The sequence below is a fragment of the Meleagris gallopavo genome, chromosome 3 (genome assembly GCF_905368555.1).
Source record: "Meleagris gallopavo chromosome 3, MGAL_WU_HG_1.1, whole genome shotgun sequence".
NCBI classification, from domain to species: Eukaryota; Metazoa; Chordata; class Aves; order Galliformes; family Phasianidae; genus Meleagris; species Meleagris gallopavo.
In genome coordinates, this window is record NC_139406.1 from 39994893 (window position 1) to 40013913 (window position 19021).

At 33.5% G+C, this 19021-nt stretch overlaps 1 protein-coding gene across 2 annotated transcripts in view; it reads right to left on the reverse strand.

Moving 5' to 3' along the window:
- Window positions 1-19021, reverse strand: part of CCDC102B (coiled-coil domain containing 102B) — a 128854-nt gene that overhangs the window by 69153 nt on the left and 40680 nt on the right. For both annotated transcript variants that reach the window (XM_085220710.1, XM_085220709.1), the window contains exon 5: window positions 8913-9134. In XM_085220710.1, the coding sequence (XP_085076836.1) occupies window positions 8913-9134 (222 nt within the window). The remainder of the gene's footprint in view (window positions 1-8912; window positions 9135-19021) is intronic.

Here is a 19021-nt window from a genome sequence, read left to right on the forward strand (position 1 = left end):
TTTTCAACACACTAGCTAGAAACTATTTTCATAACAAATCTTTTTGTGGCTTGGAATACATTCCCAAACAAAGCAGCTTTATCACAGCCTAGATATCAGTTCAATTTCCCATTTCTCAGGTGTTGTGGTTTTAACCCAGCAGCAACTCAGCACCACACAGCTCTTTGCTCACTTACCCTGCAGGTGGAACAAGGGAGGGAAATAGAAATGAAATACAACTCATGGGTTGAAAAAACTAAGACAAAAGACAAATGGAAATAATAATAATAAAGAATATATACAGCTGCAATGCAATTTTTTGCCATTTGACATATAGCACCAACATGGCACCCAATCACCAACGTGAAGACTCACCCCTGCCAATGGACACAAGGCAACCCTCAAACAACAATCAGTCCCAGGTGACTGCCCACAGCTTTATGACCTTCTGTATGTCACATGCTAAGAAATAACCCCTCAGCCTAATTCAGGCACATGCTCTGGCTCCGCAACTTCTGCTGTAAAGGCAGTAGCTCCTGACCACAGCCCAGTCCTAAGAGCACTCCCATCTCTCACCAAGAACTAAACGTTGGCATGCTATTTACACCAGGACACCAATTTATTACAGGAAAATATATTCTTGCTCTATTTATAGTATATTTTACTGGAAAGTTTGGATTTATGGAGTACATATTTTCTAAAATTTTAAAATTATCATGGTTTTATGTAAATCACTGACAAGAATGCACCCCAACAAACAAAACAGCATTATTAATAAAATCAGAGTCTACAATAGCTTTTATATAAGCAATTGTTATACACAGGAAAAAAAAAAAGTGCTGTCTCATATGTTTAATGCCTTTTTAATGAACATCCAGTTTCTAAAAGGTAAGATACACATGATAACCCCAAAATACAAATTCTGATTTAAATTGTAAAAATTACTCTTGTATCTACCAAACAGAACTTCCATGCGATACATATACACACTATGATACATTAAGAAATCTTTAGATGTACCAACTACTTATAAGAAAAATAAGAAATATATTCAAAGATAACCACACATTTTCAAGTAGTCTTTACAGTCCATGTACTAATGCAAAAGTGTTACCACACACCTTTCCGTAGCATAAGATAAACTTAGATATTAATATAGAAATTAAATATTAATTTAATTAAATTAGCTATTAATATTAAAATCTCTTAAATATTTTACATTTGTTTCCTGAGGGAGATAAAAGTACCCTTGAAAATTGACTATTTCAAGCAATTTTTCTAACCTCATTTTTTCATGCCTCATGTTTACATATAGATAAAATAATTAGTTTTAAAACCTCACCTCATATGTAAAAGGTATGATCTAAATAAATTTTAAATGCAATGTTGGGTTTGAATATAAACAATTGAGCCTTTTCATTTATCAGAACAATGAAACTTCATTTGCCAAGAGGTGACAGTTAAAAAGCAAATTTCTTCAACAAAGCAGAAAATATTCCCTGCATTTCTACTGATTTAACTTTGATCACAGAACGCTGCAACACAGAATGCAAGAATGTATTTTTCATACCTGAGCATTGAAAAACACTAGTGAATACAGGCTGAATCTGCAGTTGCACAAGTGTTTCAACAAGGAGACCAACAACATGATTCTACTGTTTTGCCTCGAGTACTTTACTAACTGAGCAGTCTCTCATACACAGCTACTTTCAAAACCTCTTAATCACGCAATTTTTTTCTTGAAGTAGTTACTTTGGTAATCCATTTATTGTCCCTTATTTCAATCCCTAAAGCTTCATTATTCCTTTTGATTTTATATTCTTTATAATACACACTGCATTTTGAAACAGAACTGTTTCCAATCCCTTTCTAATCTTCATTTTATAATATCTGTTACCACAACAGTCAGTACTATGAGGCAATTTTCCAAACCATACTTCTGTAATGCAGCCAGACTCCTCTTTGTTAGATCACTTCATCTTGTCATTACTCCCTTTATTTCCATGTGCTTTGTAAACAAGAGACTCACTACTTAAGGTTATCTTTATTAAAGTTTTCATGTAGGAAGACTTAAGTGTTTGAAACAAAGCGTCAGCGTCTTTCTTCTGAAGTTAGAGGGATTTTTAAAAGGCAGACTCTCACTTAGGCATGAATATAATGATCTCATAGATTTTAATAACAATATTCTTCATGTAAATTGATGTCATTTTACACCAATGAAGACAAGGACAGAAAACTGCCAAAAGCATTCACTCACACTCAGTTGTAAATTTAATTTCTTGTGAAAAAGCACTATTTTCAATCATAGTATGTGGCTTCTGTATACATGATGAAAGGTAAATGACTAAGATAATTCAAAACTGCGGACACCGTTACACCTAGTAATCATAAAACCACAGGAGTGTGAATGTAGAGTAACCAATTTAAACTTAATCAGTTCTAGGCCATTAGACTTGGCAAAACCGTATTTCTGCTCAACTATACTAGAGCCTGCTGCAGTCATTTCCATTTGAAGGTCAGCAATTTCCATTGTTGACCTTCAACAAAACATAAAAAATGATAAACAATGAATTTATTTGAATAACAGTCACAATAATACTAAAAATATATCATATTTAATCAGCATGAAAACAAAAGGATCTTCTTGGTAGTCCCATGAATTAGATTAGACTATGCTGAACCTCTCCCTGTGCAAACACTTTGTAGCCCCTTTGCCATGGTCTACTGCTGATATAATCATTTGTTACTGAGCATGGAATATGGAGCCTTTAAGGGCACACTCCCTGAAGCTTTGCTACCTGGGCTCAGAATCAATGTAAAAGACAGCGTACCTGAGGGCCTGCCCCTGCTCTTCTCTTGGGAAGGACGCCAAGCAAAGCTCTTCCCTAAAGCTCTGATGGAAATCCTAATCAACAACTGCATCTCCTTCTCTTTGGAGCTTTTATGCTGAGGCCCCCATAGATAGACTGTGCCTGAGCTCCAGCCACACCTGCTATGCTATGAGTACAGCCATGCCTGTACTGGGCCAAATCAGCAATTAATTTGGGCCTCAGCTGTGCTAACTGGATTAGTAGTCTGGAAAGTCACTAGGAACTTGTGATCTTCATTTTCAGCTGACCTTGTCCACCATTGCCTAACCTATATTTCCTATAGGCTACAGAATTAAGTAAGGTTGCTATTTCTCCTGCCTTTGGTAACGTGGTCAGCTCTAGTTCTTCTTTTCTTACAAAACAGATAGCACTCTGACATACTATGGAAGACATTTGACACTGATACCAAAACTACAGTATCACAACATGAGACATTCAGAAGTCCAAATATTTAAAGCCACACCTTAAGCATTTACAAGCAACATATACATAAACAATCTCTATAATCACCTTCTGAGTTTCAAAGATATCTCGCACACTACATTGGCAGATAACCAAATTATTTTCTAAAAACCTCTCAGAAAGATTGTTACAACTCTGCTCAAACAGATTATATTCACAATAGCGAATGCAATTCTGTACTAAAGAAATGAATTTTCCTTTCAACATGGTTGCTGCTCATTTAAAATACATATTTGATAATATAATAATAGATGGCATTGTTGAGAAGAATGATTTCAGTAAGTAACAAAATGTTACCTGTCTGAAAAAAAGCAGAGAAACAAGTTGCAACGTGATGGAAAGCACAGCAATAACAGCATAGAAGTCTTAGGCTACAGCAAGCGAGGATATGTTCAAATGCACCAGCTATAGATGCAGAAACAAAGGAAAGAACCTACTCACCCTTAGAAGGCCTCAGGTACACAGGGATCTCCAGGACAATCTCTCACCTCCATTGCAAGCCCTTAAATGAAGTCTGGGAAGGAGTGGATCCTGGCTCCACCCCTTCCAGTCACTCAGGGGCACTACATGCACCTGAGCTCCCCTGGGTTGACTCTGCCCTCCCACCAGATGCTCAATCACTGGTTCAAGCCATGACTCAGAATTTCCACTACACAAGTTGTGAAATGAAAATTGAATAAATCAATAAATGAGAAAATATGTGTAATACCAACTGAAAGAAATACAATAATTATTCCAAATATCCCAATTAGAAACTGGATAAATCAGTGTTAATTTCCATGTGTAAGGGCTAACTGATTTCTTGATATTTCTGAATGTAGGGAAAATAGGATGAAAAGGGAAAATAATGATGAAATATATATATTATATGGCAATAACGGATTAAGAATGTCATTTTTTTTCCTAATTTATCTACTTTTCAACATTATTTAAACATAGAGATTAACAATTCTAAATATTCTTCACTTAATATATATATATTCCACAATGTTTCTTCATTATTAAGCTCAGATGTAGGATTTTATTTGCCTTTTAAGGAACAGCCTTTGCCTTCACCAAATATTAAATAGAATTCTGGACAAGCTATCTTAAAAACAAAACAAAACAAACAAAAAACAAGACTGAGATGCAACTTTGATTACTTCTAGTATATCAACTCTTATTTTTCTTCGTCAACAATTCTTTGAAACTGTGACTTCAACATCCATAAACTGAGCAAAGCAAAGCATATGGGACATGACTGGGTGAGACAAGCAGTGTTCAGCTTTATAATTCAGTATTTATGCCATGTGAGTTCTACTCATCTCCAAAGTATACAAAAAACATTTTTTTTTAACCATCCCTTGACAAAATAACTTTAAACATAAATAATATATTTACCTATTATTATTATTTCTTTGGCACAATATAATTTTAATGCGGTTCTTAATCTCTGATTAATTTAGAAATATATAGATTGAAAAACACTAGAAAATACTATAATGAAATGATAATTCTCTTAATAAACAGTTCAATCAGAATTACATGGATGAAACAACTGCAACTCTACTTGGATGAGCACAAAAAGGCAAGCATCAGATCTAAATTAGAATGCTTCTGATTACATTGTTTTTTCTATACACAGAGATGAATAAGAAACAAGAAATCTCATGAGGTTTAGCACTGAGAAGTATCTTCTACATAAACTTAGCTAAAAGATTTAGAAAGGCAGTTTCAGAGAGAACTGAGAGCCAGGTCTCCTCTGTGAAAATAATAACCCAAGACAGCTGCCTTGAAAGCAATGAGGAAAGTGAAACACATAAAAACAAAGCATAAGGTAATTCAAACATCTACTGCTGGCTGTTCAAAGAACTGAGATTTCCAAAGCTGGAAACAAATACACAACCCACATTTCAGAACTATAAGTACATATTTTCAAGTGTAACACAGGATAACAATCTTTTTATTTTTCCAGTGCTGACAAATGATGTCCAAAATTTTACTGAATGTTGAATTCCTGAATTAGCCCCCTTTTTTTCCTCTTGAAAAGGAATTTGTCAACAAACAAATCTCAAAGACTGTTACTTCAAAGCAGCCATTTTATTCAAGTATGAGGCATTTCACCAGAAGTGTAATTAGGAAAAAAAAATCATATAAAACAACTGTATCCCAAGTGGTAATTCTGACAAAACATATTGCATTTGAAAAATCTGCTAAGGGAGCAAATTGTGCAACCATTGCTGCTTAACCATCAGAATAACCATCCCAGAGGTCTGCAATGAAACAAAGATAATTCTCCATTGGATGAACAGTGCTCAGTGAAGTATCAAAGTGTTTAACAATAGTACTATAATGCTCTTTCAAGTATTATTTTCTGACAGAGTTAAAACTATATTAAAAATTTAGCCCAAGAGATCTGTGATGTAGAACCAGGAATGAAACATACAGCAATTATCTGAAGCCCTTACTACTCAAACTTCTCCTAGGCAAACTAAAAATTCCATCTGTGTACTGAGGTGCCTCCTTGAATGCTTTTGGCGATCATATGCATTAAGACAAGGGCTATGCAGACACAGACCTCTGAATGCTGCTGACAAGGTAGCAATTTGCATACATTTTTGTATCTGGCTGTATTCACATTAGTAAATCAGCACAGCAGAAGATGGTAATCATAGAATCATTAAGGTTGGAAAATACCTCTAAAATCGTCCAGTCCAGTTCTCCACCCACCACCAATATTGCCCACTAAAACACATGCCTAAGTACTACATCCACTCTCTCCTTAAGCAGTCTGCAGCATTGAGTGCAGTGCTGAGGCTCATGCAGAAAAACGTGCAAAACCTGGGTTTCACCTGCTCCTGTGGCTCCTTGACGCCATTGCAGAAATTATAGTCTCATTCAGGATACTACCACAAAAATGAAATCTTGTCTGTGAAGTGGACTCACAAATCTCTGACGTTGGGTTGGTGGAAACAAGGGCCCCTGCCAGATTTTCTCCCAACCTGACTGCTGGCCCCAGCCACGCACTGTAGCAGGTCCTTCGGAGTGGGCAGAAATCGGCTGTATCCAGTAGAGGGCAGCCCGGCCTCATTTCACAGATAAGCCATGCAACACTCTGCTACCAAAACCTGCTGTGTAAATCCACTATAGACATACCATCTTTGTTTTTCAAAGTATTTATAGAAAAAACGGAGTGCTCCCTACCTTTGAAAAAACAAGCCTGAAAGGCTGATGATTTAAAAGAAATCTTGCTAAATAATGTTAGTCTAAAATAGCTTCATAAAAATACATGCTGGCCATAATCCCATTTTAAATTTATGCAACAAAATTATAGTCTTATAATATTAAAATTTGAAACTAAATAAAACAGCAACAACAAATAGTCTATGAATACAGTTTTCTGTTCTGTACTTGGGTCCTATAGTAGTCAGCTACAAAACATATATAGTGAATAAAATGTTTAATGACCACCTATTGGCCATAATATTTAGAGACAGTACAACACTACTACAACAACAATAGAACACTATTTTTATTCTCCCAAGTTAATGTATAAGTTTTTCTAAGGGTGATATTCACAGCTGAAATAGAAAATCTCTTTCTATAAAGGCCATGTTTTGAGTATTGATCTATGCAATCAAAAAACTCTTCTTCTTCATTTTATCTCTTCCTAGATGAACCAGTTAGACCCACTTAATATTTATTCCTATGCTATTTGTCAAATCATACAGTTATTAATTTAAATGTTTTTCTCCATTCCAAGATGTGCAATCGATAAAACTAGATAGTAACAATGTCTGATCTCAACTGTTTCATCAATTCTACTCATCTTGTTGGACAGGAGTTAACCTTTGAAAAACTGCACATGGAAACATTTTCAATCAACATATTACCTCCTAAGAATAATGCAAAATCTTCACATTTTGTACAAGATATGGTAATAATAATTTTTTTTTTTGCTCAGAAATTGAATTTGCACGAGTGCAAGAGATTGCATAAATTCTATAGATGTTTAAATATTAAGATAATTGTCAACATGAGATCTTTTACACAAGAACATTAGAACTTCCCTTCTGTATTTTGATACCATGCCTAATATTCCTTAAACTGTTAACAAAGGAAAAAAGTTGTTACTGGTTACTTATAACCTCTCAAACTGAGAATCAGCCACACACCAATTAACAACCCCATATGCTGATCTAAACAACTAGAATGAATCTCACATATCATCTTCCAAATGCAGGTTTTGGAAAAGCAGGAGTATAAGGTAACTGCATTTTATTCTGCAGTTAATTCCGTGACATGTTACCCACATCCCTTTTGTCTACTTGATATGTAAATCTATAATCATCCATAAACATCTAACCATCATCCATGTCTTACAAAAATCCTTATATGCTCTTCTAGTGCTCCATATAAGATATGATTTTATTTGAACCCAAACTACCATCCAAGAAAAAAAACGCTTTTGGATTAGCAGCCAGACATTCTTTCAGGTTATTGATGGTGCTGTTCTGTGATTCTTGTGGAACACAAACAGCTACAAATGAATCATTTGTCATCCTATTCTTTGGATGATAACTGTTAACAAGCTACCAGATGATGATTTACATATTTTCAGTTGCCAGTGAATTGTCATTTTTAATTTTCTTATTGAAACTGATAATCAGTTGTTTTGAAGACAATCTTATTCTGACGTGATCTGCTATGAATAGGTAAACATTGCACGGACATTCATTTTTATGATAAGAAAGATGCCTGCACACCATATTCGCCTTTTGACTTTGACAAATGATGCAAAGTAGTCACCAACAGAGTCATGATAGTAATAGTAAGAAATATCACAGATGTCTAATATTCTTACAAAACCAACATTTTTTAAAAAAGTAAAAGAACAAAATGTCAAACTAAAATATATTTGAAACACAGTAACATGCTGAAGCAGATATACCCCTTTCTGGTCATATATCCAAACTCAAAAAATCAAATTACTTGCATTAAAAAGAAATCACAAAAATTTTCATGTGATATGATATGACTTGATACAATAAATACCACTAAAGGAAAATTAAAAGCAGATGTTCGTTATATAAGAAGATATTCTATTAGGTTAAGTGCAACTTGCTGCTCCTGAGCCATCACAGAAATGCACAAAAATCAGTTACATTTAAAAGCAGACTACAGGTACAGAACACCTTCCTTCAAATCTTTACCAAGATAAATTACTTATTTTCTCTTTCCTAAGAAGAGATTAAATATTCAGAAAGACTGAGAAACAATTTGCCTCACAACTTTTTTGCTTTGATCTTCATCAGGATCCTGTATCTACCAAAATTTACTCAATTTCTTCAATTCCTCTTAATCATTATTTTCACTCCAAAGTTTTCTTGTCTAACTTGTCAATTCCACTGGTTCTTTTTAAGAATGAAGAGATTTTTCTTTCTGTTTCTGTACCCCACAGAAATTCACTGTGTTTCCTTGCCCAGGTTTGAGATGCACAAACAGAGATATTCTCTCCTGTACAGCCCTTGTTTTATGGACATATTTTGTCATTTGTCAGTATGAAATAGCAATTCTACATGGGAATGCTCCCAAAGTAATGAAACATAGCAATGTACGTACCTTATTTTTAACTGGCAGCTTACTTTGTGCATTCTGATGATCATTTTGATGATTACAAGTCAATTTAATTGGTACTGCTTTATTTTTCATCTCCAGAAGTTCCTGAATTTCTTTCACTTGCAACTTCAACCCGCTTCTCTCTTCTTCCAAACTTTGCTTTTCCGCATCAGGTCTCTCTCTCCTTCCCCATTCAGAAGTATTCTCAAACTGCCATCTTTCCAGCTAGGAAGGATTTGGGGGCAGAGTGGAAGAATGACCAAAAGAAGAAAAGAAAGAGAAGTATGATAAAATCTGTTTTTATAGGATGAAGTTAGCAGCCTCATCTCAAAGCAAGGTGATCATCTTAGAATAAGTTTAAGATATAAACTTTCCACAGTAATAAAATCAAGAGCTTCAAAAGACAAAAAAAAAAAAAAAAAAAAAGGATAATTTTAACTTATAGTTAACTTATATACTTATATATATATATACACACAAAATTAAAGCATAGGTAAAATTTTAAAACTTGCAACTAAATCTTATTTGTTTCTGTTTCCCTTTTGTTTATGGAATAACTCTACTAAAAAGAAAAAATGTTTGGTTTACATTTATATTGATTTTGGAATAAGATTCTCAAACATCTCTTTTATAATTCTTCAAAAGATAAAATACAAGCATATTTCCAGTTTCGTATGTTTTTACTTTGAAGGAATATAACGAATATTCATTACACTGAAGTTCTATATTAAATCTTCAGTGCTAGGGAAAAATATCCTGATAAATACATTCCCTAAGGATTTTAATTTTTCACACTACTTTTTTTCTTGGGGTCACAATTAATACTCTTGAAAGAAACATGATCATTTACGGTCACTAGTGCTACCTCAGTGTAGGATAACCAATTTTTCTTAATTCACTAATCCGTGTATAGGAGGAATTAAAAGTAGCAACAAAAAGCCTTGTTACTAAGTAATAGGAAACAATTATCTCATAACTTGTTCTTCAGAGACAAGAAGATTGAAGCTATATCATGAGGTTATAGAACGTTACTCAAATTTCTAACAAACAGCTGTTGTAAAATGCATTTGTAGCACATACTTATCAGAAATTTATTATTGGCAAGAACTTAAAAGTACATTATACAGTACTTATAAGACTGCTGACACAGATTTAATTAGACTAAAAACTGTGAAAATGAAAGATTCAAGTTTTTTCAACATAGGTGAAAAAAGGACAGAAGAAAAATGTCCATACACAAAATAATAATAAAAAAATAACTTCATAGTTTTCAGTTCTGAGAGACTAAAATCAACTACTTGATAAAAGTATGGAGTCTGACTATTGGAAGGCACTTCATTTTAAGCTAAGAAAGCTTTAGAAAGAGCTGTAACAATTTGATTAACTAGTGAAAAACAAACAAACAAACAAACAAACAAACAAGCACTTGTCTCTTCCCACATTATTTCTAAGCAATTTTTCAGTTCTCTAAGAATTTAGTTCTATACATGTCCCATTAACCACATTGGAAACTTTCTTAGCAATAAAACTAAGGATTTTAAATGTGTTTTTAATACCAAGCCACAACAAAAATATTTAACTAGCTCACTCACAATTGAATTATGCCTGGTTTTAACATTAAGTATTGCATTTTTTAAAATTAGTTAAAACAAGGAGATCCAGCCTTGTAACTAACCTCAAAGGAACAGTGTATTAAGAGGTCTCTAGATAACAACAACAGCCAGTTCAAACAATTTAAATGGCAGTCTTGGTCCATCTCTGTATCTTCAACAGAGAGCTCAATACAGTGAGGCTAACAAGTCCTCATGCAAAAGAACAGTACATGATACAATCAAATCATCATGTTTGCATACTTAAAGGCCTGCTTTAGTCTGCTTAGTCTATATTCATTTTGTATCATAACTGGAAATACAGTGCACACACAAAAATCCATGTAGCTACTAAAACATAAGTTTACCTGTATGGACATAAGGAGATGTATATGTGTTTATGCGTGCACATGTAGCTAGATGTATGTCTAAATATAATAGCAACCTACTCCAGGGAGTGTAGAAATTGTAGTTCTACAATTCAATTTTTTTTTGTTGTTGTTCTTCACCTTGGGCAATGATTGTGAGTCAGCTGCTCCTCTTTCTCTCCATTAAAATCATATTAAGAGAAAACAACTTATAAATGTGAAAAAATTCACAAAAGAAACTGAATCACATTTTCTCTCAAAAGTAAAATAGCTTTCTAACAGAGGTTGAAGAGCATCCAGATAACAAAGAGTGAATGGAATAGCATATTCCAGCATTTTGTCTAAGTAAATTTCTCCCTAAGCAAAAGCAGACATTGACAGTGAGTAACAAAATTTAATATTTCTCACATCATTTCATTGTATTTTTCATGCCATTGGAATTTTCTTAAACAATGAGTAAAGGCATTCAGGAAAGGATATGCCAGAATAAAAAGTTGAAATTGGCCTGAAAAATAATATTCATTTAGTAGCATGATTCAAAATGAAAGTGAGCATGGAAAGAAACATGTCAACCATCCATGAAATGTTTCCTAGGATTCTTAAGAAAATATTTGAATTGTCAAAAGACAAATGATCTTTTGAAATATATGTATTGTATTAAAAATGAAATATAAAATTAAAATATAAATAAATATTTTCAAATCTCTCTAGTGAGGACAAAAACTATATTTGATGGAAAACGTGAAGTAAACGTGAAGTGATTTATATTTTTCCAGATACATCTCCAGCTACTATTCTAAATATGGTAAACTGGATTCCCAAAAAGACAGAGCAATGTAGGAAGAAAGAGAAAATAATGAGGTTTTTTTTCCTCCACAACTGTCCTTTACCAATAATGAAAATGAGTAAAAGAAAAACAGTAATGCTTATGATTCACTGTTTCCACATACAAATTAAAACTCAACCACGAGCTTCTCTGTTTGAAAATGAGATCTGTAATACCCAAAGATATATGTAATTTGGGCATGGGCACTTCATTAACAAAAGAATAATGGGAAATTAAAGACAAAAGAACTCTGAAATTACAAGAGAATACTTATTTAGCAATTAATTAGATCCAAATCCAAATTCAATTTCTTAGTCCATTCACATAAATACAGAGAATGGGTGCCAACTAAAGAGTCAGTTGTCAAAACGTTATAAATTGAATGGATTATTTTTTAAGACGTTTCACCCTACCAACAAAAGTTACTTCCTCAGACTATTCCTTTTCATCGTGGATTACTCATTTAAAAAACAAAACAAAATCAAACAAAAAGCCACTCAACCACTCTTGAAACCTTGGTCAGTCTTAATGTTAGTACTTGGAGAGAGGTCCAAAAGAGTTCTTAAAACTAAAATGGGCCTTTAGTCTAAAATTAGGTACTGTAGCAAGAAAAAAAGAAACATATTCCTTTTACACTCTGCATCTAACTAAGAGATTATCTGGGAACTAATTTTGACTTTTCAAACCATTATAATACTCAGCAGCCACAGAACTGTCTTTGTATACACAGCTACAAAATTAGTCACTTGGTTATTGTTGGTTTTGTTTGTTTATTTTATTTTTTTTTTTCCCATCGTGGTATAGAAAGATACAACAGAGTGAAAAGCCTACATGTTCTACATTTATGCTATCTCAGTCTTTAGTACTACCTAAATAAATTTTCTAGAATGTGATAAGCATCTGCAATAAAATTAAACAGGGAATCAGGGGTTGAAGTTTTTTTCCATGTGATCTTCCCACAAGTGACAGAAGGAGCCTAAGATGTTAACTCCAACTCTAAACAGAACATTAGATGCACACATCCGTAAATTCTATCCAACAAATGTGCATACAGTAACTGGAAAATAAAACATCACATAGATCTATTTACCATCAAATTATTTTTCCCTCACATTATTCCAATTTATAGTATTCAACTACTGGTTAGTAGACTATAATCACGTATACTGTATTTTTGTTTAAAAAAAAAAGAAAAGCTCAGGTGTAATGTCTTTAAAGTACCCATGAAAGATTTGGAACACAAGACCTGAGTTTCTTCAAAACATCTGCCAAAAGACACAAATTCTAAGCCTCAAAGTTCACCTTTTCACAGTGATGATGCTAATCAATACCAATTCATTTTTGGCTGGCTTCACGTAGAGAGAAATCACAAAGCCATCCAAGGTTGAATTTCAGTCAAGCAAGTAAGCACAAGATGACTACTTAGCTGAGAGGTGATGTCAAAGATAAATTTACTTATGTGTGTGTGTAAAATCTGAATTCATTGCAGCCAGGATGTCTACAAGCTCATGTCTATAATGATAATTTTTTACATTTAATATATTAGATACATAAAGATCTCTAGAATAAAGTCACAAAATGATTTGGTTTATATATCTTTTATAGACAAGATCGGTATCATTTATTTTAATATAAATAATTGCTGAGCAAAGTATTGGAGCTCATATTTTCTTAAATATTATATTAGCTTATTTTCTGAGTGTCAGTAGTTATCATTGGTTTGTTGTTCACTAGATTTTTCCCAAACTATATGCTTATTCCAAACAGTATTTTTCATATAACGCTCTCCAAGAAAGTACTTGCTCTCTCATTCATCTTTAGTAAAGAAAGTGCAAAAATGTAAAGTGTTAGATCTCAGTTTTCAGATTTCAGCTTGGACCATCATCTTCACACAGTCATCACATGTGATTTTTCTCTGTCTCAATTAAAAAGATAACTTTCTCATGAGAATTTATCTCTGACACATTCACCATGAATTCCTAATTCCACTCAGGACCCAAGCCCTGCGTTACAGCATATTCAACTTACAGCTCCAGGAGTTCAGCTTGCAGCATCTAAGGCCAATTAGCTGATGTAAACTGTAAAGAGCAGGAAGAAGACTCAGCAGAGGAAGTTTATTGACACTTCAATGTTATTTTTAAATTAACTCTTTCCCTTTCAGTCCCTGCCTGCACTATGCCTGTTTCTGTCTTCATGGCCCATTGATCCAGAGCTGCACCCCAACCTTGACCCATGACCTACATCAGCCATAGTTGCTGTGGGCTTATTTAATGGTATGGACCCAACACCAGGCCCATTCAGCTTTCCTTAGTCAGGTAGTGTGGGACTGGGTCCTGGCCAGTACCAGGCCTGCCTCAACCTTCTACTCCTGGCACTCCTTCATGTAGGGTGCAGCCTGCCACCCACTCCCCAAAACCATCCCAAACATTCCTGTCACTCATAACAAAAGAGTAAACAGGTGGTTCAACCTTTGAGCAAAGTGTCTAACACCTTGTGTTAAGAGAGGAAAAATTAGAAAAATAAATTTCAGAGACAGTCTAGATTGGTCTTTATTGTTCACTAAAACTAAATGTTTTGACAATATTTGGAAATAATCACGAGTATAATTTTCCCAAACAGAAACAAAGAAGAGAGTGAAATCATTTACTCAAACTTGCTTTTTGAAAATCTGTATTTACATATTAGCATTTAAAACAATGGCAGAAGAAATTTATGTGAATGTAATATATGTAGACTACGGGAAACAGTTTTGATATCCTTGTTATTTTGGATGCAACAACACAGGTGTTCCTGAACTAACTTGTCATTCTACACAAAAGTTCTAACATATTTTATCTTGATTCAAATAATTATTATGTCTGAAATTATACATGTAGGTTTGTTAAGTGGAAAACTGAAATATTCCTGATAAGAAAGGAGGTGGGTTTTTTTTGTTGTTGTTTGTTTTTTGTTTTTTTGTTTTTGTTTTTGTTTTTTAACTCTGAGGAAAAATGAGTAAAGTATTTTTGGTAATGTCTTTGCAGATTAATCTTTCTAAAGTATGGAACGATACACACATTTATTTGTGTGGATACTTAAAAAGTATTATTTTACATTACTTTTTCTGAATGTTTATATTATATTTTAATAAATGGCCTACTCAGGTCATGATAACCTCTAATTAGGATACTTCTGGCTTGCAGAATAACAAGTACAATTAAAGATAGAAGTCCATATTTGCAGAAATGAAATACAAAATAAAAATATTTGCTACTCAATAATTTTCCAGTGAGATGCATGAATCCAATTTTATCTCTCCTTTTTTACTCACGTCATATTTTCAAAAAAATTTTAATAATTGCAGAAGTATTGGTATTGAATGTGTGAGAAATATTCCCTATGCAAGTTCAACTTCTTGTTCAATGAGTTAGCTTTACTCTCCTAACTTCATTAGGAAATAAAGCACACTTTAAATAGCTTAATGATTGGCCAGAAAAAAAGCAATTGCTTGTTCATTACAAAAGCCTCAGAAAATCTGTGAATGTACAATAATGTTACAGCTTTTAAATTTGGGGGGAAAAAAAAAAAGTTTCAGTGATATATATTGATTTCTTTTTCAAGAGTAAAGTAGAAATTATAAGGTTACGTTCTCTTGCTATTACACTGTGCTTCAAAGATGAAATATAGATAGGAATCACACTACTGCTTTTCTAATCTGAAGAGGCTGTATTTTTAAATAAGAGGTTAAGGTACATGCATATAAAACACATAATAAAAATCTTTAGAAAGTTGCTTCTCCACCATTTATGTCATTCTTTCAAGATGGTTAAGGAGACTAAAGTTAAGGAAAAAGATCAGGTCTGTAATGTTAGGAAGAACAAGCAAAATTTGTATTTCATGATCCCTCTCATAGCATTTTTTCTGAAAGTCTTGCAGAATTGTTATGATGTTTTAGAATGCATTCAAGTCTGCTCAGCCCACTTTCAGATGTTGTAAAAGGATCTTTTTATAGCTTCCTGCTGTAGCTTCTGGAAAAGATTAAATGCAATAACTAACAGCAGCATTAGACGTTAACTCAGATTTTTGAGAACAAATCCTCATTAAAATAAAGTAAAACAAAATAAAACCAAACCAAACAAAAAAACTTCAGGAATCTGATTCCTTCTAGAAACAAGATTTGGGATGTTCTTTGTTCTTTAACTGAAAAAACTCACCAACTTCATTTTCCAATTATAAGCCTTTACAGAAAGTAAGTTTTTCACTAAAACAGAAGAAAACAAGTAACAATATGCTGATGAACTCTGTACACAGTCTCACAATTGTACTCCTGAAAGTTTTCCAAGAGGCCTAATCCCCCTCACTGAATTTAATACTACTACCACCCCACACACTTTGGGACTGTATGATCTACTCCTTGCTGCATTGTTTCAAAAGACTGAAAATCACTTAATCCACTGTGCAAGCAGCTTGTGCAGACCCACTTTCCTTTCCACTGCACAGTCAAAGACAGTTACTGTGAGACCAAGCAAGATGGGAGAGCATCTAGAGGAACTTTTCTCAGTAAGGAAGCTAAGCCAAATGGTACTGAAAACACAATGAAAGGCAAATGCTCAAGAAATTTCAGCTGTTTTGAAACTACAGAATAAAATTTCAGTGAATATGCATCTGTACATAACATATGTATGAATATGTGTACACACACACATGCACAGATATCTATATTTCAATAAAGAGAACTTTGGAAAATAAGTATTTTAAATATAAAGGACAGAGATCCTGACCAAAAAAAAAAAAAAAAAAAAGACAGAAACAGGAACTCCTCCTAATATGGTTAAATTACAGAAAAAGTTCTTAAAGCTATATTTTTGTTTAAAGCAACATAGGAGTTCTTGAGGCTTAAAGAGTTTCACTGAAGAAAGATCTTTCTCCTTCCTTCCAAGGAGGATAGAGTAGGATGGAGGGGGATGCCTACCCATTTCAATGGGTATAATGATAACAAATACAGGATGAGGAAGAAGAAACATAAAAGTTTGGATGTGATTTCAAGTGGAAAGTGGAAAACTCAGGAAAAGTCCATACACAGATCTCTCCAGGAAGTCTGAAAAGAAACCCAGTATTTTGGGGTATTTTTTTCTTTTTTTGTTTGTTTTTAGCACATGGTTTTGTTAATTTTCTGTAAGACTGGAAAAGCAAGGAAGGTATTTTAGGTGCTTCGGGCTGTCAAAAGACAATATTTAAAACAAAAATGGACAGAAGACAAGCATTATGGCTGGGAGCTATGGTTTTGATTATATCTGGTATGGACTCACAGTGAGATCAGAAACAGAAAATGTTGGTTCAACAAGAAATTCTCTATGGTGCTTTTTAATAATAGCATTTTCTCACAAATATTCTCCAGACATCTGAACAAAAAAAGAGACCAAACATTTTCTCACAAGATACTCCACATTACATGCAAGATCTTTTTCCCAACAGAACTGGCTAACAACAGGACATTTTCATTTATTTATTTAAAGTCTAAGCCTTACTCATCCAGACTGAAACATCAACTTCTAATACTATCTGCCTTCATACTTATAATCTATAGGCAAGACAAATATGATCTATAGACCTGTGACTCAAAGAAACATGAATTACTGTTTAATAAAAAGAAATTGCTTGTAGTATCACTCAAATATCTGGACAGTATCTGCTGTCAGAACTTGGTAATCCCAAATCTTCTCTCCTCATGTGTCTTCCTGCCTTAGCTATGAGCTTACCTAATCCCTGTGGACTTCTCTGGTGATAACCATGCTGGTGGCTGGCTTGGCAGCAGCCCCAGAGATGGCTCTGGCTCTGCTCTTCTTAGGTCCTGTGGCATTGTGCCCCTTGTGCACTCACTCACAGAGCAGCCTGCCCTTGCTGAACCCTAGCAGTTCTCTAACAAGATCCCCATAACTTTTGCCCTATCTTGGCAGAATTTCACATTCTGAAAATGTGAAAAGGAAAAAAAAATTAAAAAAATTGCCTTTTAGTTGTAATTTCCTATTTTCATGTATTTTAATTTACAATTGAATTCTGAAGTCTAAATTAAAAAAAAAAAATTGAAGTGAGATAACTAATCAAAATCTAAATTTATGTGGGCATGTTGATAAGAATATGGTAGCATTGAAAACTGCCTTCCTAAAATCACCTGTGAAATACTTCTGTCACTGAACATTCGTTATCTGTTAACACGTGAAGTTTTACTTCCCATTTTAGTATTCACAACCTTTCCTAGCTTCACATCTTCCAGCAACAGCAAGCAGCTCTTCCTCATTTCTCGGAACTCCACACCACTTGATTCAATTCTGTGTTCTATATGCTGAATTGCATTCTTTATTAGAAATTCACTAGAGTAATACCACTTCTAATCTGTGGTAACAACATATTTCTTCCTAAACAGAACAGAATTATTCTGTATGGGAATTATTTTCAATTTAATTTTCTGGAGGGAAATTCTTATTTTTTGCAGGTATACTGCTATCAGCATAGTCATCTTCCCACATTAAAAATTATGAAGCAAAGGAAAAAACAAATCTGAATTAGAAACAAAATAAAAAAAAAAAAACCACACAGGTATTTTTATAAGATAAAATGCTATTTGAAGGAAATTTATCAAAAAATTCCAGTTGCTAAAACAACTCCAATTCAAGAAGATTCAAGAACTTAAACACATTATATTTGATGATCTATTTATTTGATTTAAGAAAAAAGATTCCTCTGAGCATGGTAGCAGTGATACAGTACTATTCTACTATCTTTTGCTATGTACATTAATACTGGCATTCAGCTTATATGGGAGCTCAAAACTATTTTGTTTCTAAATTACATACAGACTACGCAAATAGAACTATCTACATTATTTCTTCTTTGCTTTTATATAACTAATTATTTCTTGATTAGTATATATTTTGGGATGTGTTTACAATATAGGATACATGCAGTCACTTTAATAGACGACTTCATACCAGCAAAGCATGGCAAAACTTTTGTTCTATAGCATAGTTGTGGAGTTTCTGAACACAGCTGTTTCCTAGCAAATCCCTCCCACAGTAGAGCTTTCATGTTTTATTTGAAGATAGGAACTAGTCTGAAAAGCTAATAATTAAAAAAGACCTGAACTCTTATCTATTAAAAATGCCTTGTGTACTGACTCTTCCATTTATAATAAATATTTTTGCTCAAGAATGCTTTTAGAAAATTCTTGTTAAGTAATACATATAGAGGTTATTAGAAACATTTTTTCAACTGACAAAAGCTGTTTCAGAATGTGGATTCTAATATCAACAAATTCTACCTCCTAATTTTCTACTAATAGAATTTTTTCTA